Genomic DNA, 13,690 nt, shown 5'->3' on the forward strand with positions numbered 1-13,690 from the left:
GATTTTTATAGAATTTCCTTTGGGTGCAGTTTCATTTGCTACTAGATGCAATTACCACGTTACTTGTTGATTGGTTTTGCCAAATATGGATCCCGTATTGAAAATCTTAGCCAGAGGTAACGTGTTGACAATTATAAAGAGTGGATATTACCATTTTTATTTTGTATATTGTCACTTCTTTTGATTTTTTTTTTTTAATTTTAATTTTCTTACAATGACACCCAAAGGACAATTCCATCAAGCCACCAGGTTAGAAGTTACACATAATCAAACTTGTGTTCTAATTTCAAATAATTACAAAGTCTATAAAAAGACCAAATTTAATGGAGTCTATGAACTGTGAAATGACTAACCTAAAATCTCACCATTAGAGCAAGAATAGTTAGTGGTGGCAATTTTTAACACCAAACTAACACATGGTGTTGGATATTTGTGTGTTGACAATTATTCTATTGTCATCAAGTATACTCTTTCTGAGTTTTTTTTTTTCTTTTAATTCTTTCACCCATTTCTTTACTTTTTTTGTTTGTTGAAATTTTTTACTAACTTCTGTTTTCCTTCGACAATATCTCAAAAAAAATTTATAATATCTCCCATTATATTATTTTTATGCACACGTTTATACTTGCTATTCTTTTATTATATTAATTAATTATATTAGTCGAAAAGTGGAAATCTTGAGCTTTTCAATCATGAATGCTTTCTCTAGATTCAAAAATTCCTTGCTTGAAGAACCTGCTTTGGTGAATACTAAGCTTGACTTGTCTCCTATTAACTTGCGCTGGCCGTCTGGCCACTCAAGTTTTCACAAACAACTGGATATAAGAATAAAAAATATTGATCGCACCAGGTGAGGCAAGCGATAATTATTCAACGAAAGAGTCATATTTACAAATTAAATTATTTATAAATTATTATAATTAAATCTTAATCGTTGGTTTCTGTTAATCTAACGGTTATAATTTATTGAGAATTAATAATTAATTAATAAATGTAATTTAATAAATTATAGACGAAAATTAACAATTAAGATTTGAGTGTAAGAGTTTGTAAATAATTTAATTTGTAAATATAACTCTTCCCTTAATAGATATTAATGTTTTTTTTATATGAGAGGAGTTATATGTACAACTTTTTTTTTTTAATAGAAGTGAGAATTGAACGCATAACCTACCCAAACTCCTACCAAACCTAGTGACTTATTTACAACCTCCTTTTGCTTACAATCAAATCTTAATCATTGATTTCTGACAATCTGACGGTTATAATTTATTGAGAATTAATAATTAATTAATAAAGATAACTCAATAAATTATAACCGTTAGATTTACGAAAATCAACTGTTAAAATTTGCTTGCAGAGGTTATAAGCGAAAAATGTTGTAAATATAACCTCCACCTTTTCATGTTGTAGGAGATAATTTATCTCTTACACACATAAAAATGTGTGAATCTGTCTGGGTCCATGTGAGAAAAAAAAAAGAAAAAAAATTCGAGTCCCAAAAACTTTTATGTGTGTATGAGATAAAATTATATATTTAATCTCATAAATATATTATACTTTAGGGATATGTTATTTTACTTGATTTTTTTATGCCTACGTTCTTTATTATTTTCCAACATCGTTATATCAATATCTCAATTAAGCTTCATCATTTTACCGTTAAATCATTATTTCAACTAACTTTTATTATTAAAAATAATAAAAATTAGTTGAGATACTAATATATTAATGTTGGAGACTGATAGATAAGATAAATATATATATAAAAAAAAATAGATAGAATAACTTATTTTTATATGTATAAGAGCCCGTTTGTTTCGCCTTCTAGAAAAAGTAGCTTATATCTTTTCTTTATTTTAAAAGTTTTTTTTACAAAAATTAAAGCTATTTATATTTTTATAAAAATATTTAGTTTTTGAAAAAAATATTTGATTTTTGACTTCTGATTTTTTTTAAAAGTTAAAATTTTTAGCTTCTAAAAAGAATCTAAACAAATTTAAAATGAGAAGTATATTTTATTTTTTTTATGAAAAAAGTAACTTTTGAAAGAAAAAAAAGCTTATCGAAACGAAACCTAACTCCCTCGTATTGTTGGACAGGGCATGGATTTCATGTAGATACAATATCATATGGGATCCACTGCTTTGATAAAAAAAGGAAAAAAGCCCAACACGTGTTTTTTACACGGTTTTTGTTTTCGTGCAACATAACAGTTGAACTCACTCTTTCCCGTACGCTGGGACTTTGGTTTGCTTAACTTGTATCCTGCAATGTTAATGAGAAGATGAACAATGGAATATTCAGACCTTTCTTCTCGTCACGTGGCTTCCATAGTTCCCTGATCTCATCCCATCAATCTTTTCCGCAAAACCTTGATTTTGTTCTTCACTCTACCTCATTATCCGATGCTCTGCAACATCACATCAACTCCGAGAATCCTTCCCGCGGCCAAAACATCCATTCCCACATTCTGAAAACTGGGTTTGTTCCAAACACCAATATTTCCATCAAACTACTTATATTGTACCTGAAATGTAATTGTTTAAGATATGCACGCCAGGTGTTCGATGATTTGCGGGACAGAACTTTATCTGCTTATAATTATATGATTGGTGGCTATCTGAAACAAGGGCGAGTTGAAGAGTCACTTGATTTGGTGCATAGGCTCTTAGTGTCTGGGGAAAAGCTTGATGGGTTTACTTTTTCAATGATTTTAAAGGCGTCTACTTCCAGGGGTAATGTTGCGCTGCTTGGTGATCTAGGAAGAATGGTACATACCCAGATACTCAAATCTGATGTTGAGAAAGATGACGTTCTTTGCACGGCACTGATTGACTCTTATGTTAAGAACGGGAGGGTTGCTTACGCGAGGACTGTGTTTGATGTGATGTCAGAGAAGAATGTGATATGTTCTACATCCCTCATCTCTGGTTACATGAATCAAGGCTCTTTCAAAGATGCTGGATGTATATTTCAGAAAACATTGGACAAGGATGTAGTGGTATTTAATGCGATGATTGAAGGCTACAGCAAAACATCTGAATATGCCATGAGATCTCTTGAAGTTTACATTGACATGCAAAGGTTGAACTTTAGGCCAAATATTTCTACATTTGCTAGCGTAATTGGTGCTTGTTCCATGCTTGCAGTATTCGAAATTGGGCAACAAGTACAAAGCCAGCTTATGAAGACTCCCTTTTTTGCAGACTTAAAATTAGGAAGTGCCCTTCTAGACATGTATTCCAAATGTGGAAGAGTTATAGATGCTCGAAGGGTTTTTGACCACATGCTTGAGAAGAATGTTTTTTCATGGACATCTATGATTGATGGATATGGGAAGAATGGGTTTCCTGATGAAGCACTTGAGCTATTTCGAAAGATGCAGATAGAATATTGCGTAGTACCCAATTTGGTGACTTTCCTTAGTGCTCTCTCAGCTTGTTCACATGCTGGACTTGTGGATGAGGGTTGGGAGATCTTTCAGAGCATGGAGAAAGAATACTTGCTAAGGCCAGGGATGGAGCATTATGCTTGCATGGTTGATCTGTTAGGACGAGCAGGGAGGCTGAGTCAGGCTTGGGAATTTGTCACTAGAATGCCCGAGAGACCCAATTCTGATGTGTGGGCTGCTTTACTTAGTTCGTGCAGACTCCATGGTAATATAGAGATGGCAAAATTAGCTGCAAATGAGCTCTTTAAGCTGAATGCTGATGGACGACCAGGGGCATATGTTGCACTATCTAACACTTTGGCAGCTGCTGGGAAATGGGATAGTGTAAGTGAGCTTAGAGAAATAATGAAGGAGAGAGGAATATCCAAAGACACTGCCTGCAGTTGGGTTGGAGCTGATGGTGTTTATTAGCTCTTATAATGGGTGTAAAGATGCAAAACGGCATTTTTTAGTTAAATGAGATGATCCCTGTTGATTGCTTTCGTACAATCATGTCTTGTTGCAAACTATATATAGAAATATGAAACAATATGTTCCATGACGTGAAGAGGCAATTGTGGTGCTAGGAGGAAATTGCAGAAAGTATGTTCAAGGAGTTTAATCCCCAATTGACCTGAAAAAGACAAAACAAAAAACAAACAAATAAAAATGAAGCTGCTGACTATTTTGAACATGGTTGAAGTCAAGTCCTGCTGCTTAGAAGAGATACGTGGTTTTGCTGTAGGTACTCATTGATTCTCATCTGAAACTGAATGATTAGAATGTGGGGATACTAAAAAGTTCAGACTAGTTCATCATATTCTATGGCAGACAGGTGCGAAGAGGTTGTCTTCTGTCTTGAGCAGAGGCACGTGCCTAAAAGGAAAAATTGAAAGCAAAAAGCCAAATGTTGTGCAATAGCCTATAGCTAGAGGGATACACACACTGATTGAAGAGATTTCTTTCAGTATAATATGATTTGAAAAATCTTGGTGTCACGGATGAATTATTCACTCAGCATTCTTGAGAACATTAGCATGTTCTTTTCTTTTCTTTTCTTTTTTCGTTTTTCTTATACCCTATTGTGGAAGCTAATTCTCTATCTTGATCCAGCAATAATGACACATAATAGGAACAAGAAATGTAATTGAAAATTTCTTGAAACCTGTTTTTGTGTGTGTGTGTGTGTAAAGCGAAGTATTATTAAATAAATGATATTTTATTGTATTTACAACAAGTAAAATTAACTTGTAAAATATTGAATTCTTATTTACAATTTATGTGTTTATGCTAACATTATATTAATTTTTTAACGTATACTTTAACTTTATTATGACTTATAACGTAAGTCAGAACAATTAACAAAGGATACATCCCATTCAATGACTCAATCTTAGCATGAGCAACTCAAACATGGCTTCACATAATTGGATTTGCTATTGCAACGTCTAATTAACTTCCCAAAAGAAATATATAAAAAATAAAAACTTGATCCACATCAAGAAAGTGGCGTGTGGAGAGGGAAAATTTCATTAATCGTGCAGGAGGAGGACATCAACGTGGGGTTCAGATATTGGTTTTCTTCGAATAGGTAATCAATCAACCGGCAACTAAATACGTGTTCCTTCAGTTCTTATTTTATTTCATTTTCTTCTTCTTCTGAACTCATTTTATATTACTATTTAATGTGCTCTTCGTCAATCCTGCAGTTTATTTTGTATTTGGCTTCTCACAAGTCTAAAACTTTAAGAAGGAAGTAGCAGAAAACTAACAAGCCATTAAGCCATGTGTTGCTGCTCTGAAGACTGTAAATGCAGGCCTCTTGGGTTTTTGTTAGGCCTCCCTTTTGCCTTCTTGTCTCTCCTAATCTCCCTTGTAGGTGTGGTTATTTGGATCGTTGGGTAAGTCCTTCTCTCCTTCTCTTCTTTTTCTCTGCTTCTTAGTACAAGTGTTTGAAGTTTGAACTACCTTGTTTTGATTCTTTGGTTCAAAAAATTGAGCACAAGTTATGTGTATGATGTGATGATGGCAGGTTGCTTTTGACATGCATATGCCCATGTTGCCTTTGCGTGACCATCATAGTTGAGTTTGCTCTGGCTCTGATCAAGGCTCCAATTGTGGTTATGGAGTGGTTCATCTCCAAGATTCCATGTTAAAGTTATTATATTTGTAATTTTTGAAGTCTTCAAAGTGATGGTACTAGTTTTATTAATATTCTTTGGTTGATTACCTTCTCTGTTCCTTCTTACATTTGTTTAATTATGTCCAAACGAATATATATATATATAGCAGGCATGGATTCCTATGCTGAATTCTAAGGTTTCTTTTTGTTTCCCTTTCAACTCTTTCATGGGTTTAGTTTTAATCTGAATTCTAAAAGGAAACATAGAAAAAATAACTCAAAATAAATGCCTTTTTTCACTGTTTCCATGTCCTATGCAATGTAGCTGCATCTAGTCTTCCAATTAATTAGTTTTGATGGCGTCAAAGTTTAGGAGGCTATTGTAAAAGATGAATAGCTTATTTCTGCCAAATGTAACAATGAGATGGAAGCTCTACCAGTTGGAAACTAAAACGATTGGAATTCACTAGCCATAATTAAGTGTCCTTACCTATACTTAATGTAATTTTTTCTTACTATTATTCAATAATGTATTATTACATTGTTAAAATTTTAATCCTTCAAGTAGTTATTTTCATAATTAAATTATTTTAATGTGTAAATTATGTGATAGGTTTAAGCTACACAACTTATAATATAGATCAAGCTAATAAGATAATTATCATTGTTGACTTGCTTTTTGCTCAATTGGTATTAATCCACGTTTCTAAGATTTAAGTGTGACAAACTGACAATAACGTAAAATATCGATCTTCCATCAAGTTATCTTTTTTATTTTTTTGACATTGTAGTGTTATATATATTTACTGGAGCTTTATAATTTATTTTACTGATCGATCCAATCAAAGAGAAGCTATTCACACCAAAAATAGAAAAAACAGAAAGATATTTTTGTAGTAATTTCAAATAATTAGCTTAGATAATATTCAAGTGTGTGATTTGTCTTTAGTCACAAACCAATTCTTGAATTTATATGAATTAGTTTATGGTCATGGACTCATGGAGAGAAAAGAAAAGAAAAATATAGAAAAAAAAAATAAAAGGAGTGATTTTTTTGTATGATATGAAAAAGATAAAAAAATAAAGATAAATAAACTTTAAATTACTTTATTACTTTTTATTTAATAAAACTATTTTATTTAGGTAATGAATAAAGTGAAAAAAAAACCATAAGAATCATTTTCTTTTTCTTCCCATTTTTTCCATGATGAAGGAATTGTAAATAGCGCAATTTTTAGCGAGCTCACACACATACAAAAAAAATAAAAATAAAAATCAACATCATAACACTAATGTATTTGCAGATTAATTTTTTTAATATTCAATCAAACTTTTAATCAATTTTTTAAAAAACATTTAAAGTTCTAAAAATAATAATTTCCAAATAATAATATTCAATCAAACCCTTGATCTCCTTTTTGGATAGATATTAGTTTCGAAAATAGTTTTCAATTCCATTAATTTCGTATTTTTTTTATTTAAATTATAAATATTTTAATTTTTTACCGTAGATTATTACACCTTTCAAAATTGTCCGTCTGTGTCAAACTGAAAACATAAAGCATGTTTCTCCGTCAAAATTGACTCTCAGCTTTGAAACTTTCGAGGAAAGATCTATCGAGAGAGGATTTGTTTTCCTTAAATTCCTTGTCTTGACTTTTACCCAATAATATGTTGCAATATTCGTTTAATCATCTGCACCCGATGATTTTTAAGTCTACCTGTGTCTTTTTGTACAAGTATCCTTACTTTATTAAAGAGTTATTATGCAGGAAATAAAAAATATTCACTTTTTCTCGCATTTATTTCTTAAAATTTAACATTTATAGTATTTTTGATTTAACTTGTTTGTTGTGTAAATTTAAGTACCTTAATAATTAATTTGGCTATCGTGGATATTGCAGATTTGTTAGGTCATTCATTATCTTCACACACACCTTTCTTTCTTTCTTTTTTCTTTTTTGTAGATAAGTGTTTTGCATCTTTATAGGCTATACGCTTTGCTTTTTGGCATTGTCGAAGATTAGGTGGCATTTGGACACCTACAGGGATATTTGACAAAGGGATTTTTTTAGATACCTAGAAAAATAAGAGTGAGTTTTCAAGAAGACAATATTTGATATCATATTCCAAAAAAATTACCTGAAAAAGTGATTTACCATCCATTGGATTATTGGGAAAATAGAAAAAGTAAATGAAAAAATTGACAAGAATAAAGAAACTTATCCAATATTTCTGCTATTATCTTTTACCTATCAAATAATTTTTTGATATCATTTCTCAAAAAACTCATTTTTCCATCATATTTCTATGAATCATGATTTTCAGATAAATAAAAATTTCTCTTCTACTAAACATCCCTTTAAATAAATCAACAAATAATATAGAGTAAAGTACTTTTGGGTCTGGAACAAAAATCACATGATCTATTTTAATCCTTTAAAAAAAAATTAATTTGTAATTTATCTGAAATTCAAAATAAATTCAGTTAATCAAAATCATAATTTCTTTAAAATTCAAAGAAGACATGTTAATTTCTCAAAAGATTAACATGAATTTATTTTGAATTTTAGAATGATTAAGAATCGACTTTTTATTTTTTTCCTAAAAATTAAAATGAGTTTCGTGATGATATTTGTCAAGGAACCAAAACTCAATAATATATTAAAAAGGGACAAACCAAGGAGCTGGCTACTAGTCACTAGTACTAGGAATGGCTGGATTCAGAAACCTCCAGAAACCGGATTCCACCTTTGTTCTCTCAAACAGACCCAAACCGGGACCTAGCAAAAGCAAAACCACGACTATGCTAAAAAGCCAATACGCGAAATGGAGTAATGTGTTCTGTGTGCAGAACCTTCTCAATTGGGATTTGGGAGTGCCACAATGAGCAACCAAATACAGGTGACATGAATATTAAAATTCATACTAGTATATTAATATTAATAAAATCTCAAACAAGAGGGAAAAAAACAAATAAAATAAAAACCAAAGGACTTTTCAAATGAGTAGTTACACACAGTTGTTAACCCCTCATCCAAGGTTTGGCACATAGTTTCCAAAAGACCAAAACCAGCCAACCTGGGCATAAATCCCCTTCATAAACCCCACTCCACAGTCACATTCACATTCACATTCACAAACACCAATCCTTAAACTGTAACCATAACCATAACCATCACATTCTCAGTTCTCACAACATGGAAACTGCTGCTCAAGTTGGCTCAACGGCTCAGCCCAGCTCGGCTCTCACGCCGGTTCATCCCTCCGCCTCCGCCGGCACTATGGGAAGCCACCTGGCTCGGCGGCTCGTCGAGATCGGCGTCAGGGATGTCTTCTCCGTTCCCGGCGACTTCAATTTGACCCTCCTTGACCACCTCATCGCCGAGCCGCAGCTCAACCTCATCGGCTGCTGCAACGAGCTTAACGCCGGTTACGCTGCCGACGGCTACGCACGTGCCAAAGGCGTTGGTGCGTGTGTGGTCACCTTCACCGTCGGTGGGCTCAGCGCCCTCAACGCCATCGCCGGAGCTTACAGCGAGAACCTGCCGGTGATTTGCATAGTTGGGGGACCCAATTCCAACGACTACGGCACCAACCGGGTCCTCCACCACACCATCGGGTTACCCGATTTCTCCCAAGAGCTACGTTGCTTTCAGGCCATCACTTGTTTTCAGGTGAGTGGTGATTGTTGAAGTGAACAGTGACTGGTATTTCTAGATTTTTTATTGATTTTGATTTTGATGTTGATGCTGATGTGTCATGATTCCTCAGGCAGTGGTGAATAACTTGGATGATGCTCACGAACTTATTGATACTGCAATTTCTACTGCTTTGAAGGAAAGCAAACCTGTTTATATCAGCATAAGTTGTAATCTTCCTGGAATTCCTCATCCAACTTTTTCTAGAGACCCAGTTCCATTTTTTCTTGCACCAAAGTATGTATATGTTAATTAAATCACCCCCTTTTTTTTTATTAAAAGTTTTGCTATATCTCATAGTGTTTTACGTATGATCCTAGTAAAAGTAAGTATCACTAATGGCAGGGATAGACAGACTAATGAAGGTTTTCAGTCATGCTTGGTTATGACTACTGAGTTCATTTTGTATTTGTATGGTGAAGTGAGTTACTGACAATCATATTCATGGATCATATTGGTTTTTGCATCCACATTTGGCATCAGTTTTATGGTAAAAATAAAATCTTTTATTTTACGCAGGGTGAGCAATCAAGAAGGATTAGAAGCAGCAGTGGAAGCAACGGCTGCTTTTCTGAATAAAGCTGTGAAGCCAGTCATTGTGGGTGGGCCAAAATTGAGGGTCGCGAAGGCACAAAAGGCCTTTGTTGAGTTTGCAGAAGCTAGTGGATATCCAGTAGCTGTTATGCCCTCAGGGAAGGGACTTGTACCAGAGCATCATCCACACTTCATTGGGACTTACTGGGGTGCTGTCAGTACTGGCTACTGTGGTGAGATAGTGGAGTCAGCTGATGCTTATGTTTTTGTTGGTCCCATCTTTAATGACTATAGCTCCGTTGGATACTCATTATTGATAAAGAAGGAAAAAGCCATAATAGTGCAGCCTAATCGGGTGACCATTGGCAATGGTCCTTCCTTGGGCTGGGTTTTCATGGCTGATTTCCTAACTGCATTGTCTAGGAAGGTGAAGAGAAACACCACAGCTGTGGAAAATTACCGACGTATCTATGTTCCCCCAGGCATTCCTCTGAAGCGAGGGGATGATGAACCTCTCCGAGTTAATGTTCTATTTAAGCACATTCAGGTTAGCTCCTTTAAATTTTTAGGTCGAGTAGTTCTTTGGCATGGGATTGGAATTGGAATACTACCTGTTACCTTGTTCTATAATTAAGATCTCATTCTGAAGAAGTGTTTCGTATTTATTTTTAAGAACAAGATAGTTGCGAGCATTTACTCTATCTAGGCTTCAACATTATGAGCTCCATATATGGGGTTATATTTATTTAATTGAAAATCATTATCAGGTCCTTGCTTACCAACAGTTTTTAGGTCCAGTAATTTTCTTCATACATCATAGTAGTAAGTAGTAACTGCATGGTTCCTTCTTCGGATTCATCCTGTTAGACCATGTAACAGTGTGTCTTCATTAGTAGCTTCATGGTATGTATCTATCTGTTAATTGTGAGTGGACTGGAAGTGTAAAATACTGCACAAAAATGGGGAACATAGCAATTTCAGATGATTCACTGTACATTGCTAAATATGCAACATTATTTCTGTGGTTTTCGTTAGATTTATATTTTAATAAGTTTTTCCTTTTAGTTCAGTAATTAAATATGTTGAACAGGAACTGCTAAGCAGAGATACTGCTGTAATAGCAGAAACTGGAGACTCATGGTTCAACTGTCAGAAGCTCCGTCTGCCTGAAAATTGCGGGCAAGTCATTTTCAATTTCTGCATCAAGCAATATGCTAATTACAACCTTTATATTGTTGGAATTAACATTGTGTAATATGAATTCCATCTTTCAGTTATGAATTCCAGATGCAGTATGGATCTATTGGTTGGTCAGTAGGTGCTACTCTTGGATATGCACAGGCTGCAACAGATAAGCGTGTAATTGCTTGCATTGGTGATGGCAGTTTTCAGGTTAGTAATATTATACGAATAACAATTATCTATTTATTCAGAATATTAACGATCATATACGACAGTTTTTCTTTCTATAAAGTGTTACCAAGAGTATGAAAGTTTGTACAAAATTGAAGTTATTGCTTTAAACAATAGCCATAGTCATACGTGTTAACAATTTGATTGATGTTACTATATTATAATTTTTGTTTTTTAAAAAATTGGGCTTGGGGAAGGGTGATTAATTAAGAAATAAAGTATCCTTACAGATGTACGATAGTTTTTGCATCAATTCAGTTATTTATATTGGTATGTAACTGGTTGAATAAATTATTAGAATTGAAATTGGAAAGTGAGATGCAAGTTCACCAAGATGCGTGTTAGCACTGGCTCAGAGGTGAAATTTGGATATTATGCTATACGACAAATCACAAAGTTCAGGTATATTAGATCTATCATACCAAGGGATTAGGGGGAGATGTAAATTATAGAGGATTCAAGCTGGGTGGATGAAATGAAGGAATGCTTCAAGTGTTATTTGGGATAAAAAGGTACTCTTAAGCTTAAAGCTAAATTTTACCTCAACCATCAGACCAGAGATGCTTTATGGTACTTTTTGTTGGGGCACAAAGTGCCAACAACATCATAAGTGTTGCAGAGATGAAAATATTTCATTGGATGAGTGGTCATATAAGAAAAGATAAAATCACAAATGAATGTATTAGAGAGAAAGTACAAGTGGCGCCTATTGAGGAAAAGATGGTAGAATTACACTTAAAGATGGTTTGGACATGTGAGAAGGTCTCACTGGAAGCCTCAGTTAGAAGAGTTGATACAATGGAGGTTAGCCCAATAATTAGAGGTAGAGTCCATTAAAAATGCGTTAAATCTAAATGATTTCTATAAAGAATTATTATTTGACAGAACAGTGACTTTATTTGATCCGTGCAGTCAACCTGACTCCATCTAGTAGAAAAATGCTTTTGGTACTGCTGATGTTGAAATTTGAAAGTTACTTACTTTGAACTAAGGTTATAGTTACTTATAGTTCCTGATGAATCTCAACCATTATCACATATCCATGACATTTGAATAATAATAAGCATCAATGACATGTAAATCTGTTCATTAATTTATTTTCGGCTTGATGCTTGAAGTACGGGGACTTATATTTTACATTATTTAGGTGACAGCACAGGATATTTCAACAATGATCTGCTGTGGACAAAGGAGTATCATCTTTCTCATTAATAATGGAGGTTATACAATTGAAGTTGAGATTCATGATGGCCCATACAATGTGATCAAGAATTGGGACTACACTCGCTTTGTGGAAGCCATCCATAATGGACACGGCAAATGCTGGACTGCCAAGGTTAGCATAAATTGAACAAGTTATCTTCTTTACCACGTCAGTTTATTATTTGGTTGGAGGTTATACGTATATAATTTGTGTTGTGTCAAATATTTACATTTGATTCAATCTTTTAAATTTTAATGAAGTAGCGCTAAAGATGATGATGGGGATTGCTTTGTTTCTCCGACCATTACTGTCTGGTGGTGGTCTTATCTGCTACTTCCTTATAGTTTAATCAATGATCTATTTCTATAATCTCCTATGCTAAATATAATTTTTAGTTGGTAGCATTAGATGTCTGGAACATAGTCAGTTGTTAGTGAAGATATCATGCTCTAGACAGATTGAAGGGCACCTTTGTTTTGTACTTTGTAGGCATATAGTCCCTGACTCTGATTGGAAAATTAATGAAAGCAGGAGTCCATTAGAAAATAAATAGTCCAACCTTAAGATATAGTAAAATAATGAAAGCAGGAGTCCATTAGAAAATTAATATTATTTCAGGTCAATGCTGATTTTAAGACTTCATGTGTATATCATAAGAATTTTTTGTCCAAATGAACCAAAATAGCACTAGGAGAAGAAAAAGAATAGTTACTTCGTTAACTGGAATTGGCAATCTTGTCCTGCTCTTTGAATGCCTCAGAATTTCCTTTTGTAAGTTGTTTGCTCATTGTACCAAAGGACTGTTATTGCTGTGAGTATAGGTACGTACAGAGGATGATCTGACAGAAGCAATTGCAACAGCTACTGGACCACAGAAAGATTCACTATGTTTTATAGAAGCTTTTTTACACAAGGATGACACCAGCAAAGAGTTGCTAGAATGGGGATCCCGTGTTGCTGCTGCTAATAGCCGTCCTCCTAATCCTCAATAGGAAATCCTTTCCTAATCATGGCACAATTATAATTTGTCTGTTCAACTGGAGGACATGTACAGAAGAAATATGACAAAAATGGAAAATTGAGTTAGAATAAATGCTGTCCTTTCCAGATTTTCACTTTATCCCATGTATTTTCTTCTGTTGTAAGCTTGAATAATTGTTGCTTTATAATGAGATCCTGTTCGATGGAATTTTCAACCGAATTAATGAACATATAGCCATTGTATGTAAATTTTTGTGCGTTATAAGCCAAGGTTGAATTTGAGCATGACTATGATGCCTATT

The 13,690-nt window shown here is 33.8% G+C and overlaps 3 protein-coding genes across 3 annotated transcripts; all 3 read left to right on the forward strand.

Moving 5' to 3' along the window:
- Positions 1-2,221: 2,221 nt before the first annotated feature.
- LOC133305819 (pentatricopeptide repeat-containing protein At1g28690, mitochondrial) lies at positions 2,222-4,675 on the forward strand. Its single transcript, XM_061506063.1, has one exon. The coding sequence runs from the start codon at positions 2,288-2,290 to the stop codon at positions 3,863-3,865; it is 1,578 nt and encodes a 525-aa protein (XP_061362047.1). The 5' UTR covers positions 2,222-2,287; the 3' UTR covers positions 3,866-4,675.
- Positions 4,676-5,218: 543 nt separating this feature from the next.
- Positions 5,219-5,589, forward strand: LOC133305796 (signaling peptide TAXIMIN 1-like). The gene is made up of 2 exons (XM_061506033.1): positions 5,219-5,334; positions 5,466-5,589. Exons 1-2 carry the CDS (start codon positions 5,219-5,221, stop codon positions 5,587-5,589), a joined length of 240 nt encoding a protein of 79 aa, XP_061362017.1.
- A 3,020-nt stretch (positions 5,590-8,609) lies between these two features.
- On the forward strand, positions 8,610-13,680 carry LOC133305813 (pyruvate decarboxylase 1). Its single transcript, XM_061506055.1, has 7 exons — positions 8,610-9,232; positions 9,330-9,493; positions 9,776-10,337; positions 10,881-10,969; positions 11,065-11,182; positions 12,351-12,539; positions 13,229-13,680. Exons 1-7 carry the CDS (start codon positions 8,756-8,758, stop codon positions 13,397-13,399), a joined length of 1,770 nt encoding a protein of 589 aa, XP_061362039.1. The 5' UTR covers positions 8,610-8,755; the 3' UTR covers positions 13,400-13,680.
- The last annotated feature ends 10 nt before the right edge of the window (positions 13,681-13,690 follow it).

The sequence above is a fragment of the Gastrolobium bilobum genome, unplaced genomic scaffold (assembly GCF_033153095.1).
Source record: "Gastrolobium bilobum isolate Gb01-03AN ecotype WA unplaced genomic scaffold, APGP_CSIRO_Gbil_v1 utg34786, whole genome shotgun sequence".
NCBI lineage: Eukaryota > Viridiplantae > Streptophyta > Magnoliopsida > Fabales > Fabaceae > Gastrolobium > Gastrolobium bilobum.

Bases quoted from the DNA above. Each gene is read 5' to 3' on its own strand.
- LOC133305796 (XM_061506033.1), top strand. From the start codon at position 5,219: ATGTGTTGCTGCTCTGAAGACTGTAAATGCAGGCCTCTTGGGTTTTTG. The intron at 5,335-5,465 runs GTAAGTCCTTCT...TGATGATGGCAG, and splicing joins GTGGTTATTTGGATCGTTGG to GTTGCTTTTGACATGCATAT.
- LOC133305813 (XM_061506055.1), top strand. From the start codon at position 8,756: ATGGAAACTGCTGCTCAAGTTGGCTCAACGGCTCAGCCCAGCTCGGCT. The intron at 10,338-10,880 runs GTTAGCTCCTTT...TATGTTGAACAG, and splicing joins TTCTATTTAAGCACATTCAG to GAACTGCTAAGCAGAGATAC. The intron at 10,970-11,064 runs GCAAGTCATTTT...TCCATCTTTCAG, and splicing joins CGTCTGCCTGAAAATTGCGG to TTATGAATTCCAGATGCAGT.
- LOC133305819 (XM_061506063.1), top strand. From the start codon at position 2,288: ATGAACAATGGAATATTCAGACCTTTCTTCTCGTCACGTGGCTTCCAT.